Source organism: Taudactylus pleione, unplaced genomic scaffold (genome assembly GCF_031769625.1).
Source record: "Taudactylus pleione unplaced genomic scaffold, aTauple2 ptg000841l, whole genome shotgun sequence".
NCBI classification, from domain to species: Eukaryota; Metazoa; Chordata; class Amphibia; order Anura; family Myobatrachidae; genus Taudactylus; species Taudactylus pleione.
Genome location: NW_028285243.1, coordinates 229016 through 241911, shown reverse-complemented (window position 1 = coordinate 241911; position 12896 = coordinate 229016). Strand labels below are relative to the sequence as shown.

General features: G+C 48.0%; 1 protein-coding gene across 5 annotated transcripts in view; it reads left to right on the top strand.

The window, feature by feature from the left end:
- Positions 1 to 12896, top strand: part of GATAD2B (GATA zinc finger domain containing 2B) — a 148343-nt gene that overhangs the window by 105859 nt on the left and 29588 nt on the right. For all 5 annotated transcript variants that reach the window (XM_088458517.1, XM_088458519.1, XM_088458515.1 and 2 more), the window contains exons 3-5: positions 5078 to 5207; positions 5398 to 5529; positions 5679 to 5810. In XM_088458517.1, coding sequence (XP_088314643.1) covers positions 5078 to 5207; positions 5398 to 5529; positions 5679 to 5810 — 394 coding nt within the window. The remainder of the gene's footprint in view (positions 1 to 5077; positions 5208 to 5397; positions 5530 to 5678; positions 5811 to 12896) is intronic.

The window sequence follows — 12896 nt, the reverse complement described above, 5'->3', positions numbered from 1 at the left end:
GTAGTGCACCACTGAGATGACGGGTGACTAGCTGTAGTGCACCACTGAGATGACTGGTGACGAGCTGTAGTGCACCACTGAGGTGACTGGTGACGAGTTGTATCGCACCAGTGATATGATGGGTGACGAGCTGTAGCACACCACTGAGATGACTGGTGACGAGCTGTAGCGCACCACTGAGATGACTGGTGACGAGCTGTAGTGCACCACTGAGATGACTGGTGACGGGCTGTAGTGCACCACTGAGATGACTGGTGACGAGCTGTAGCGCACCACTGAGATGACTGGTGACGAGCTGTAGCGCACCACTGAGATGACTGGTGATGAGTTGTATCGCACCAGTGATATGATGGGTGACGAGCTGTAGCACACCACTGAGATGGCTGGTGACGAGCTGTAGCGCACCACTGAGATGGCTGGTGACGAGCTGTAGCGCACCACTGAGATGACTGGTGACGAGCTGTAGCGCACCACTGAGGTGACTTGTGACGAGTTGTATCGCACCAGTGATATGATGGGTGACGAGCTGTAGCACACCACTGACATGACTGGTGACGAGCTGTAGTGCACCACTGAGATGACTGGTGACGAGCTGTAGTGCACCACTGAGATGACTGGTGACGAGCTGTAGTGCACCACTGAGATGACTGGTGACGAGCTGTAGCGCACCACTGAGATGACGGGTGACGAGCTGTAGTGCACCACTGAGATGACTGGCGATGAGCTGTAGCGCACCACTGAGATGACTGGTGACGAGCTGTAGCGCATCACTGAGATGACTGGTGATGAGTTGTATCGCACCAGTGATATGATGGGTGACGAGCTGTAGCGCACCACTGAGATGACTGGTGATGAGTTGTATCGCACCAGTGATATGATGGGTGACGAGCTGTAGCGCACCACTGAGATGACTGGTGACAAGTTGTTTCGCACAAGTGAGATGACTGGTGATGAGCTGTAACTCACCAGTGAGATGACTGGTGACGAGCTGTAGTGCACCACTGAGATGACTGGTGATGAGCTGTAACTCACCAGTGAGGTGACGGGTGACTAGCTGTAGCGCACCACTGAGGTGACGGGTGACTAGCTGTAGTGCACCACTGAGATGACTGGTGACGAGCTGTAGTGCACCACTGAGATGACTGGTGACGAGCTGTAGCGCACCACTGAGATGACTGGTGACGAGCTGTAGTGCACCACTGAGATGACTGGCGATGAGCTGTAGCGCACCACTGAGATGACTGGTGACGAGCTGTAGCGCACCACTGAGATGACTGGTGATGAGTTGTATCGCACCAGTGATATGATGGGTGACGAGCTGTAGCGCACCACTGAGATGACTGGTGATGAGTTGTATCGCACCAGTGATATGATGGGTGACGAGCTGTAGCGCACCACTGAGATGACTGGTGACAAGTTGTTTCGCACAAGTGAGATGACTGGTGATGAGCTGTAACTCACCAGTGAGATGACTGGTGACGAGCTGTAGTGCACCACTGAGATGACTGGTGATGAGCTGTAACTCACCAGTGAGGTGACGGGTGACTAGCTGTAGCGTACCACTGAGGTGACGGGTGACTAGCTGTAGTGCACCACTGAGATGACTGGTGACGAGCTGTAGTGCACCACTGAGATGACTGGTGACGAGCTGTAGCGCACCACTGAGATGACTGGTGACGAGCTGTAGTGCACCACTGAAATGACTGGTGACGAGCTGTAGCGCACCACTGAGATGACTGGTGACGAGCTGTAGTGCACCACTGAGATGACTGGTGACGAGCTGTAGTGCACCACTGAGATGACTGGTGATGAGCTGTAACTCACCAGTGAGGTGACAGGTGACTAGCTGTAGCGCACCACTGAGGTGACGGGTGACTAGCTGTAGTGCACCACTGAGATGACTGGTGACGAGCTGTAGTGCACCACTGAGATGACTGGTGACGAGCTGTAGCGCACCACTGAGATGACTGGTGACGAGCTGTAGTGCACCACTGAAATGACTGGTGACGAGCTGTAGCGCACCACTGAGATGACTGGTGACGAGCTGTAGTGCACCACTGAGATGACTGGTGACGAGCTGTAGCGCACCACTGAGATGACTGGTGACGAGTTGTAACTCACCAGTGAGGTGACGGGTGACTAGCTGTAGTGCACCACTGAGATGACTGGTGACGAACTGTAGCGCACCACTGAGATGACTGGTGACGAGCTGTAGTGCACCACTGAGATGACTGGTGACGAGCTGTAGCGCACCTCTGAGATGACTGGTGACGAGCTGTAGCGCACCATTGAGATGACTGGTGATGAGTTGTAACTCACCAGTGAGATGACTGGTGACGAGCTGTAGTGCACCACTGAGATGACTGGTGATGAGCTGTAGTGCACCACTGAGATGACTGGTGATGAGCTGTAGTGCACCACTGAGATGACTGGTGATGAGCTGTAGCGCACCACTGAGGTACTGGTGATGAGTTTTATCGCACCACTGAGGTGACTGGTGACGAGTTGTAGCACACCAGTGATATGACGGGTGACGTGTTGTAGCACACCCCTGAGATGACTGGTGACAAGCTGTAGCACACCAGTGAAATGACGGGTGACGTGTTTACGCACCTGTGAGACGATGGGTGACGAGTTGTTTCGCACCTGTGAGACGAATGGTGACGAATTGTATCGCACCAGTGAGATGACGGGTGACGTGTTGTAGCACACCAGTGAGGAGACGGGTGACGTGTTGTTATGCACCAGTGAGATGACGGATGACGGGCTGTAGCACAACAGTGAGGTGACTGGCGAATTGTTGTAGAGCACCAGTGAGATGATGGGGGCCCAGTTGTAGCACCCCAGTGAGATGACTGGTGACGTGTTGTTACGCACCATTGAGATGACTGGTGACGGGCAGTAGCGCACCAGTGAGATGACGGGTGATGAGTTGTAGAGACAAGTGAGATAACGGGTGACGAATTTTAGAGCACTACTGAGATGATGGGTGATGGACTGTAGCACACCAGAGACATGACGGGTGACAGGCTGTAGCGCACCAGTGAGATGACTGGTGACGAGCTGTAGCGCACCAATGAAATGGCGGTTTACTATTTGTAGCCCAACAGTGATATGACGGGTGACGAGCTGTAGCGCATCAGTGAGGTGACAGGTGACGAGTTGTTGCCCCCCAGTGAGATGACGGGTGACAAGTTGTAGAGCACCACTGAGATGACGGGTAACGAGTTGTAGAGTACCACTGAGATGACGAGTTGTAGAGCACTACTGAGATGACGGGTGACGAGTTGTAGAGCACCAATGAGTTGACGGGTGACGAGTTGTAGAGCACCAATGAGTTGACGGGTGACGAGTTGTAGAGCACCACTGAGATGACGGGTGACGAGTTGTAGAGCACCAATGAGTTGACGGGTGACGAGTTGTACAGCACCACTGAGATGACGGGTGACGAGTTGTAGAGCACCAATGAGATGACGGGTGACGTTTTGTAGTGCACCAGTGAGATGACAGGTGACGAGTTGCAGTGAGATGATGGGTGACGAATTGTATCCCACAAGTGAGGTGACGAGTTGTAGAGCACCAGTGAGATGAAGGGTGACGAGTTGTAGCACACCAGCAAAATGACGGGCGACAAGATGTATCCCACCAGTGAGGTGACGAGCTGTTGCACACCAGTGAGATGACCGGTGAGGAGTTGTAGAGCACCAGAAATGTCACTGGCTCTAGTGACTGGATGGGTTATGTTTTCAGTGAGGTCACTAGTTTCTAGTGAATGGCTGCATTCTCAATTATGTCACTGGTCCCTAGTGACTGGATAGGTTGATTTCTCAGTGATGTTACTGGTTTCTAGTGGCAGGCATTGTTAGTGATGTCCCTAGTGAATGGAGAGGCTGCATTCTCAGTGATGTCACTGGTCTCTAGTGAATGGAGAGGCTGCATTCTCAGTGATGTCACTGGTCTCTAGTGATTGGAGAGGCTGCATTCTCAGTGATGTCACTGGTCTCTAGTGAAAGGATAGGCCTCATTGTCAGTGATGTCTTTGGCTCCTAGTGAATGGAGAGGCTGCATTCTCAGTGATGTCACTGGTCTCTAGTGAATGGAGAGGCTGCATTCTCAGTGATGTCACTGGTCTCTAGTGAAAGGATAGGCCTCATTGTCAGTGATGTCACTGGCTCCTAGTGACTGGATAGGCTGCATTCTCAGTGATGTCACTGGTCTCTAGTGAATGGAGAGGCTGCATTCTCAGTGATGTCACTGGTCTCTAGTGAAAGGATAGGCCTCATTGTCAGTGATGTCACTGGCTCCTAGTGAATGGATAAGTGTTTTATTGATCTGTAACCCCGAAACCAGCTCATGTTCGATTTTGCTTTGCTTTGTTGGAGTTACACTGCTGTTGTGTTGAGAGGTCTAATGAATGGCGGTCTGGAAGGTAGCGATATCTGTGTATGCAGGCTTCTGTCTTTGTGACATCACTAATACATCACAGAGGACACTGGTTCTTGGTTTATCATTCTACAGCCGAGAGCCATTCCCCATCTAAATGGCGTCTTTATGTGAAGAGGGCTCAACTGTATTCACATGAATCAGGAGTGGTGAGCGCTTTGTATAATCACTTAAATCCTGCTGCCCCAATCCCTGTGTCATCATCACAGCCTGCGGTTTGCGTCTGCCGAAACTGTGGGATTGTGGTGTTTTTTTAATGTAACTTAGCACCTACACATAAGGCGGGAGCAAGCCATCTGGTGCAGGAGTGCAGGGAGCGAGCCGCCAGCATCTGAGAGCTGGAAACGCAGGGACAATGTAATGGCTCTCAGAGATGGTCTGTGTTCTCTATCGAGCCCCGGTGGGGTCTTACTTCTTTGTGTGTGTTAATTGTTTTTATTTACTAGCAGCTAACCAATAATTTAGGATCATGCGTAAATTCTGGCACTTGAGGTGCCCACTGCAGTTTTGGGGGGCTGCAGTCTGGCCACTATCAGTGAGGATGCCCGTCTGATTAACTGGTGGGATTAGGCAAATAATTGGTTTGTAGCGTTGTCTCTGAAACCTGCCCTAACGTTTCCTCTCTCTTCCTCAGTGACCAGGACCGGGCCGGGTTGACCCCCTCGCCAGACATCATCGTTCTGTCTGACAATGAGGCCTCCAGCCCACGCTCGACTTCCCGCTTTGAAGACCGAATGAAGGTGGCCAACTTGGAGCTGTTCAAGGTGCGCCACCCGTTATGGAATCTTTGCTCCTCCTCTAGCTCTTGGCCATAGTTTACCACACACATTGTTGTCCAGACCTTACTGTGGTTCTTCTCACCAAGTCACCTTCGTATCTCTTGCTTGGGATAGCTAGGCAGGAATCTGGCTATACTAAGTTTATAATGTTAATCCCGTGTTTTCCCCACTCCAGGGAAAAACTCTTGAAGAACGCCAGCAGTTCATCAAGCAGCTGAAGGACGAGCTCCGGTTGGAAGAGGCCAGGCTGGTTCTTCTGAAGAAGCTGCGGCAGAGCCAACTCCAAAAAGAGAATGTCCTACAGAAGGTGAACGATGGGTTGTCTGTGAGAGGTTCAGGCCGTGTCCCAGCTTTTTTATTGTGTTTTATAGTGTCCTGACCCAATCCCCTAACACATCGTACCCTAACACATCGGTTACTCCATTCAGAACCTAATCTAATTCCTGGCTCTTTCAGAACCCCGTGGTACAGAATGCGGCTACAATTGTGCAGCCATCCCCAGCTCATGCCGGGCAACCCAGCCTGGCCAAAGTCCCCTCACGGCCAGGGGCCCCGGGATTAGAGGTGCAGAATCTGAGGAGTGTACAGGTAAGATGGCCGGCTGCATTATTGGCGTCACCAGAATGATCTGTCAGAGTATTACTAAGATAAAAGGTCTCGTGCATTTTATGTGTGAGGAGAGAGGGATTGTCAGACTGTTCCCCTACGTTACTGGTGGTACTCCCACATCATCTCTCTTCCTTACATTATGTGTGAGGAGAGAGGGATTGTCAGACTGTTCCCCTACGTTACTGATGGTACTCCCACATCGTCTCTCTTCCTTACATTGTGTGTGAGGAGAGAGGGATTGTCAGACTCTTCCCCTACGTTACTGGTGGTACTCCCACATCGTCTCTCTTCCTTACATTATGTGTGAGGAGAGAGGGATTATCAGACTGTTCCCCTACGTTACTGGTGGTACTCCCACATCGTCTCTCTTCCTTACATTATGTGTGAGGAGAGAGGGATTGTCAGACTGTTCCCCTACGTTACTGGTGGTACTCCCACATCGTCTCTCTTCCTTACATTATGTGTGAGGAGAGAGGGATTGTCAGACTGTTCCCCTACGTTACTGGTGGTACTCCCACATCGTCTCTCTTCCTTACATTATGTGTGAGGAGAGAGGGATTGTCAGACTGTTCCCCTACGTTACTGGTGGTACTCCCACATCGTCTCTCTTCCTTACATTATGTGTGAGGAGAGAGGGATTGTCAGACTCTTCCCCTACGTTACTGGTGGTACTCCCACATCGTCTCTCTTCCTTACATTATGTGTGAGGAGAGAGGGATTGTCAGACGGTTCTCCTACGTTACTGGTGGTACTCCCACATCGTCTCTCTTCCTTACATTATGTGTGAGGAGAGAGGGATTGTCAGACTGTTCCCCTACGTTACTGGTGGTACTCCCACATCATCCATCTCTCTTCCTTACATTATGTGTGAGGAGAGAGGGATTGTCAGACTGTTCCCCTACGTTACTGGTGGTACTCCCACATCGTCTCTCTTCCTTACATTATGTGTGAGGAGAGAGGGATTGTCAGACTCTTCCCCTACGTTACTGGTGGTACTCCCACATCGTCTCTCTTCCTTACATTATGTGTGAGGAGAGAGGGATTGTCAGACTGTTCCCCTACGTTACTGGTGTTACTCCCACATCGTCTCTCTTCCTTACATTATGTGTGAGGAGAGAGGGATTGTCAGACTGTTCCCCTACGTTACTGGTGGTACTCCCACATCGTCTCTCTTCCTTACATTGTGTGTGAGGAGAGAGGGATTGTCAGACTGTTCCCCTACGTTACTAGTGGTACTCCCACATCATCTCTCTCCCTTACATTATGTGTGAGGAGAGAGGGATTGTCAGACTGTTCCCCTACGTTACTGGTGGTACTCCCATATCATCTATCTTCCTTACATTATGTGTGAGGAGAGAGGGATTGTCAGACTGTTCCCCTACGTTATTGGTGGTACTCCCACATCTTATCTCCTCTTTACATTATGTGTGAGGAGAGAGGGATTGTCAGACTGTTCCCCTACGTTACTGGTGGTACTCCCACATCATCTCTCTCCCTTACATTATGTGTGAGGAGAGAGGGATTGTCAGACTGTTCCCCTACGTTACTGGTGGTACTCCCACATCGTCTCTCTTCCTTACATTATGTGTGAGGAGAGAGGGATTGTCAGACTGTTCCCCCTACGTTACTGGTGGTACTCCCACATCGTCTCTCTTCCTTACATTATGTGTGAGGAGAGAGGGATTGTCAGACTGTTCCCCCTACGTTACTGGTGGTACTCCCACATCGTCTCTCTTCCTTAAATTATGTGTGAGGAGAGAGGGATTGTCAGACTGTTCCCCTACGTTACTGGTGGTACTCCCACATCTTATCTCCTCTTTACATTATGTGTGAGGAGAGAGGGATTGTCAGACTCTTCCCCTACGTTACTGGTGGTACTCCCACATCGTCTCTCTTCCTTACATTATGTGTGAGGATAGAGGGATTGTCAGACTGTTCCCCTACGTTACTGGTGGTACTCCCACATCGTCTCTCTTCCTTACATTATGTGTGAGGAGAGAGGGATTGTCGGACTGTTCCCCTACGTTACTGGTGGTACTCCCACATCATCTCTCTTCCTTACATTATGTGTGAGGAGAGAGGGATTGTCAGACTGTTCCCCTACGTTACTGGTGGTACTCCCACATCATCTCTCTCCCTTACATTATGTGTGAGGAGAGAGGGATTGTCAGACTGTTCCCCTACGTTACTTGGGCTACTCCCACATCGTCTCTCTTCCTTACATTATGTGTGAGGAGAGAGGGATTGTCAGACTGTTCCCCTACGTTACTGGTGTTACTCCCACATCGTCTCTCTTCCTTACATTATGTGTGAGGAGAGAGGGATTGTCAGACTGTTCCCCTACGTTACTGGTGTTACTCCCACATCGTCTCTCTTCCTTACATTATGTGTGAGGAGAGAGGGATTGTCAGACTGTTCCCCTATGTTACCGGTGGTACTCCCACATCGTCTCTCTTCCTTACATTATGTGTGAGGAGAGAGGGATTGTCAGACTGTTCTCCTACGTTACTGGTGGTACTCCCACATCGTCTCTCTTCCTTACATTATGTGTGAGGAGAGAGGGATTGTCAGACTGTTCCCCCTACGTTACTGGTGGTACTCCCACATCGTCTCTCTTCCTTACATTATGTGTGAGGAGAGAGGGATTGTCAGACTGTTCCCCTACGTTACTGGTGTTACTCCCACATCGTCTCTCTTCCTTACATTATGTGTGAGGAGAGAGGGATTGTCAGACTCTTCCCCTACGTTACTGGTGGTACTCCCACATCGTCTCTCTTCCTTACATTATGTGTGAGGAGAGAGGGATTGTCAGACTGTTCCCCTACGTTACTGGTGGTACTCCCACATCGTCTCTCTTCCTTACATTATGTGTGAGGAGAGAGGGATTGTCAGACTGTTCCCCTACGTTACTGGTGGTACTCCCACATCGTCTCTCTTCCTTACATTATGTGTGAGGAGAGAGGGATTGTCAGACTGTTCCCCTATGTTACCGGTGGTACTCCCACATCGTCTCTCTTCCTTACATTATGTGTGAGGAGAGAGGGATTGTCAGACTGTTCCCCTATGTTACTGGTGGTACTCCCACATCGTCTCTCTTCCTTAGTGTGTAGTTGTGTATGCAGTGTAGTGTGTAGTTGTGTATGCAGTGTAATGTGTACTTGTGTATGCAGTGTAGTGTGTAGTTGACGTTGTGTGTGTATGCAGTGTAATGTGTAGTTGTGTATGCAGTGTAGTGTGTAGCTAGTGTAGTGTGTAGTTGTGTAGGCAGTGTAGTGTGTAGTTGTGTATGCAGTGTAGAGTGTAGTTGTGTGTGTATGCAGTGTAGTTGTGTATGCAGTGTAGAGTGTAGTTGTGTGTGTATGCAGTGTAGTTGTGTATGCAGTGTAGTGTGTAGTTGTGTTGGCAGTGTAGTGTGTAGTTGTGTATGCAGTGTAGAGTGTAGTTGTGTGTGTATGCAGTGTAGTGTGTAGTTGTGTATGCAGTGTAGTGTGTAGGCAGTGTAGTCTGTAGTTGTGTAGGCAGTGTAGTGTGTAGTTGTGTAGGCAGTGTAGTGTGTAGTTGTGTATGCAGTGTAGAGTGTAATTGTGTGTGTATGCAGTGTAGTGTGTAGTTGTGTATGCAGTGTAGTGTGTAGTCTGTAGTTGTGTAGGCAGTGTAGTGTGTAGTTGTGTATGTAGGCAGTGTAGATTGTAGTTGTGTATGTATGCAGTGTAGATTGTAGTTGTGTATGTAGGCAGTGTAGTGTGTAGTTGTGTATGTAGGCAGTGAAGTGTGTAGTTGTGTATGTAGGCAGTGTAGTGTGTAGTTGTGTATGTAGGCAGTGTAGTGTGTAGTTGTGTATGTAGGCTGTGTAGTGTGTAGTTGTGTATGTAGGCAGTGTAATGTGTAGTTGTGAGGGCAGTGTAGTGTGTAGTTGTGTGTGTATGCAGTGTAGTCTATAGTTGTGTATGCAGTGTAATGTGTAGTTGTGTGTGTAGTTGTGTAGGCAGTGTAGTGTGTAGTTGTGTATGTAGGCAGTGTAGTGTGTAGTTGTGTATGCAGTGTAATGTGTACTTGTGTATGCAGTGTAGTGTGTAGTTGTGTGTGTATGCAGTGTAATGTGTACTTGTGTATGCAGTGTAGTGTGTAGTTGTGTAGCTAGTGTAGTGTGTAGTTGTGTAGGCAGTGTAGTGTGTAGTTGTGTATGCAGTGTAGAGTGTAGTTGTGTGTGTATGCAGTGTAGTTGTGTATGCAGTGTAGTGTGTAGTTGTGTTGGCAGTGTAGTGTGTAGTTGTGTATGCAGTGTAGAGTGTAGTTGTGTGTGTATGCAGTGTAGTGTGTAGTTGTGTATGCAGTGTAGTGTGTAGGCAGTGTAGTCTGTAGTTGTGTAGGCAGTGTAGTGTGTAGTTGTGTAGGCAGTGTAGTGTGTAGTTGTGTATGCAGTGTAGAGTGTAGTTGTGTGTGTATGCAGTGTAGTGTGTAGTTGTGTATGCAGTGTAGTGTGTAGGCAGTGTAGTCTGTAGTTGTGTAGGCAGTGTAGTGTGTAGTTGTGTATGTAGGCAGTGTAGTGTGTAGTTCTGTATGTAGGCAGTGTAGTTGTGTAGTTGTGTATGTATGCAGTGTAGATTGTAGTTGTGTATGTAGGCAGTGTAGTGTGTAGTTGTGTATGTAGGCAGTGAAGTGTGTAGTTGTGTATGTAGGCAGTGTAGTGTGTAGTTGTGTATGTAGGCAGTGTAGTGTGTAGTTGTGTATGTAGGCAGTGTAGTGTGTAGTTGTGTATGTAGGCTGTGTAGTGTGTAGTTGTGTATGTAGGCAGTGTAATGTGTAGTTGTGAGGGCAGTGTAGTGTGTAGTTGTGTGTGTATGCAGTGTAGTCTATAGTTGTGTATGCAGTGTAATGTGTAGTTGTGTGTGTAGTTGTGTAGGCAGTGTAGTGTGTAGTTGTGTATGTAGGCAGTGTAGTGTGTAGTTGTGTATGTAGGCAGTGTAGTTGTGTATGTAGGCAGTGTAGATTGTAGTTGTGTATGTAGGCAGTGTAGTGTGTAGTTGTGTATGTAGGCAGTGAAGTGTGTAGTTGTGTATGTAGGCAGTGTAGTGTGTAGTTGTGTATGTAGGCAGTGAAGTGTGTAGTTGTGTATGTAGTCAGTGTAGTGTGTAGTTGTGTATGTAGGCAGTGTAGTGTGTAGTTGTGTAAGTTGGCTGTGTAGTGTGTAGTTGTGTATATAGGCAGTGTAGTGTGTAGTTGTGTATGTAGGCAGTGTAATGTGTAGTTGTGTGTGTAGGCAGTGTAGTGTGTAGTTGTGTATGTAGGCAGTGTAATGTGTAGTTGTGAGGGCAGTGTAGTGTGTAGTTGTGTGTGTATGCAGTGTAGTCTATAGTTGTGTATGCAGTGTAATGTGTAGTTGTGTGTGTAGTTGTGTAGGCAGTGTAGTGTGTAGTTGTGTATGTAGGCAGTGTAGTGTGTAGTTGTGTATGCAGTGTAATGTGTACTTGTGTATGCAGTGTAGTGTGTAGTTGTGTGTGTATGCAGTGTAATGTGTACTTGTGTATGCAGTGTAGTGTGTAGTTGTGTAGCTAGTGTAGTGTGTAGTTGTGTAGGCAGTGTAGTGTGTAGTTGTGTATGCAGTGTAGAGTGTAGTTGTGTGTGTATGCAGTGTAGTTGTGTATGCAGTGTAGTGTGTAGTTGTGTTGGCAGTGTAGTGTGTAGTTGTGTATGCAGTGTAGAGTGTAGTTGTGTGTGTATGCAGTGTAGTGTGTAGTTGTGTATGCAGTGTAGTGTGTAGGCAGTGTAGTCTGTAGTTGTGTAGGCAGTGTAGTGTGTAGTTGTGTAGGCAGTGTAGTGTGTAGTTGTGTATGCAGTGTAGAGTGTAGTTGTGTGTGTATGCAGTGTAGTGTGTAGTTGTGTATGCAGTGTAGTGTGTAGGCAGTGTAGTCTGTAGTTGTGTAGGCAGTGTAGTGTGTAGTTGTGTATGTAGGCAGTGTAGTGTGTAGTTCTGTATGTAGGCAGTGTAGTTGTGTAGTTGTGTATGTATGCAGTGTAGATTGTAGTTGTGTATGTAGGCAGTGTAGTGTGTAGTTGTGTATGTAGGCAGTGAAGTGTGTAGTTGTGTATGTAGGCAGTGTAGTGTGTAGTTGTGTATGTAGGCAGTGTAGTGTGTAGTTGTGTATGTAGGCTGTGTAGTGTGTAGTTGTGTATGTAGGCAGTGTAATGTGTAGTTGTGAGGGCAGTGTAGTGTGTAGTTGTGTGTGTATGCAGTGTAGTCTATAGTTGTGTATGCAGTGTAATGTGTAGTTGTGTGTGTAGTTGTGTAGGCAGTGTAGTGTGTAGTTGTGTATGTAGGCAGTGTAGTGTGTAGTTGTGTATGTAGGCAGTGTAGTTGTGTATGTAGGCAGTGTAGATTGTAGTTGTGTATGTAGGCAGTGTAGTGTGTAGTTGTGTATGTAGGCAGTGAAGTGTGTAGTTGTGTATGTAGGCAGTGTAGTGTGTAGTTGTGTATGTAGGCAGTGAAGTGTGTAGTTGTGTATGTAGTCAGTGTAGTGTGTAGTTGTGTATGTAGGCAGTGTAGTGTGTAGTTGTGTAAGTTGGCTGTGTAGTGTGTAGTTGTGTATATAGGCAGTGTAGTGTGTAGTTGTGTATGTAGGCAGTGTAATGTGTAGTTGTGTGTGTAGTTGTGTAGGCAGTGTAGTGTGTAGTTGTGTATGTAGGCAGTGTAGTGTGTAGTTGTGTATGTAGGCAGTGTAGTTGTGTATGTAGGCAGTGTAGATTGTAGTTGTGTATGTATGCAGTGTAGTGTGTAGTTGTGTGTGTATGCAGTGTAGTGTGTTGTTGTGTATGTAGGCAGTGTAGAGTGTAGTTGTGTATGTATGCACTGTAGTCTGTAGTTGTGTAGGCAGTGTAATGTGTAGTTGTGAGGGCAGTGTAGTGTGTAGTTGTGTGTGTATGCAGTGTAGTCTATAGTTGTGTATGCAGTGTAATGTGTAGTTGTGTGTGTAGTTGTGTAGGCAGTGTAGTGTGTAGTTGTGTATGTAGGCAGTGTAGTTGTGTATGTAGGCAGTGTAGTTGTGTAGTTGTGTATGTAGGCAGTGT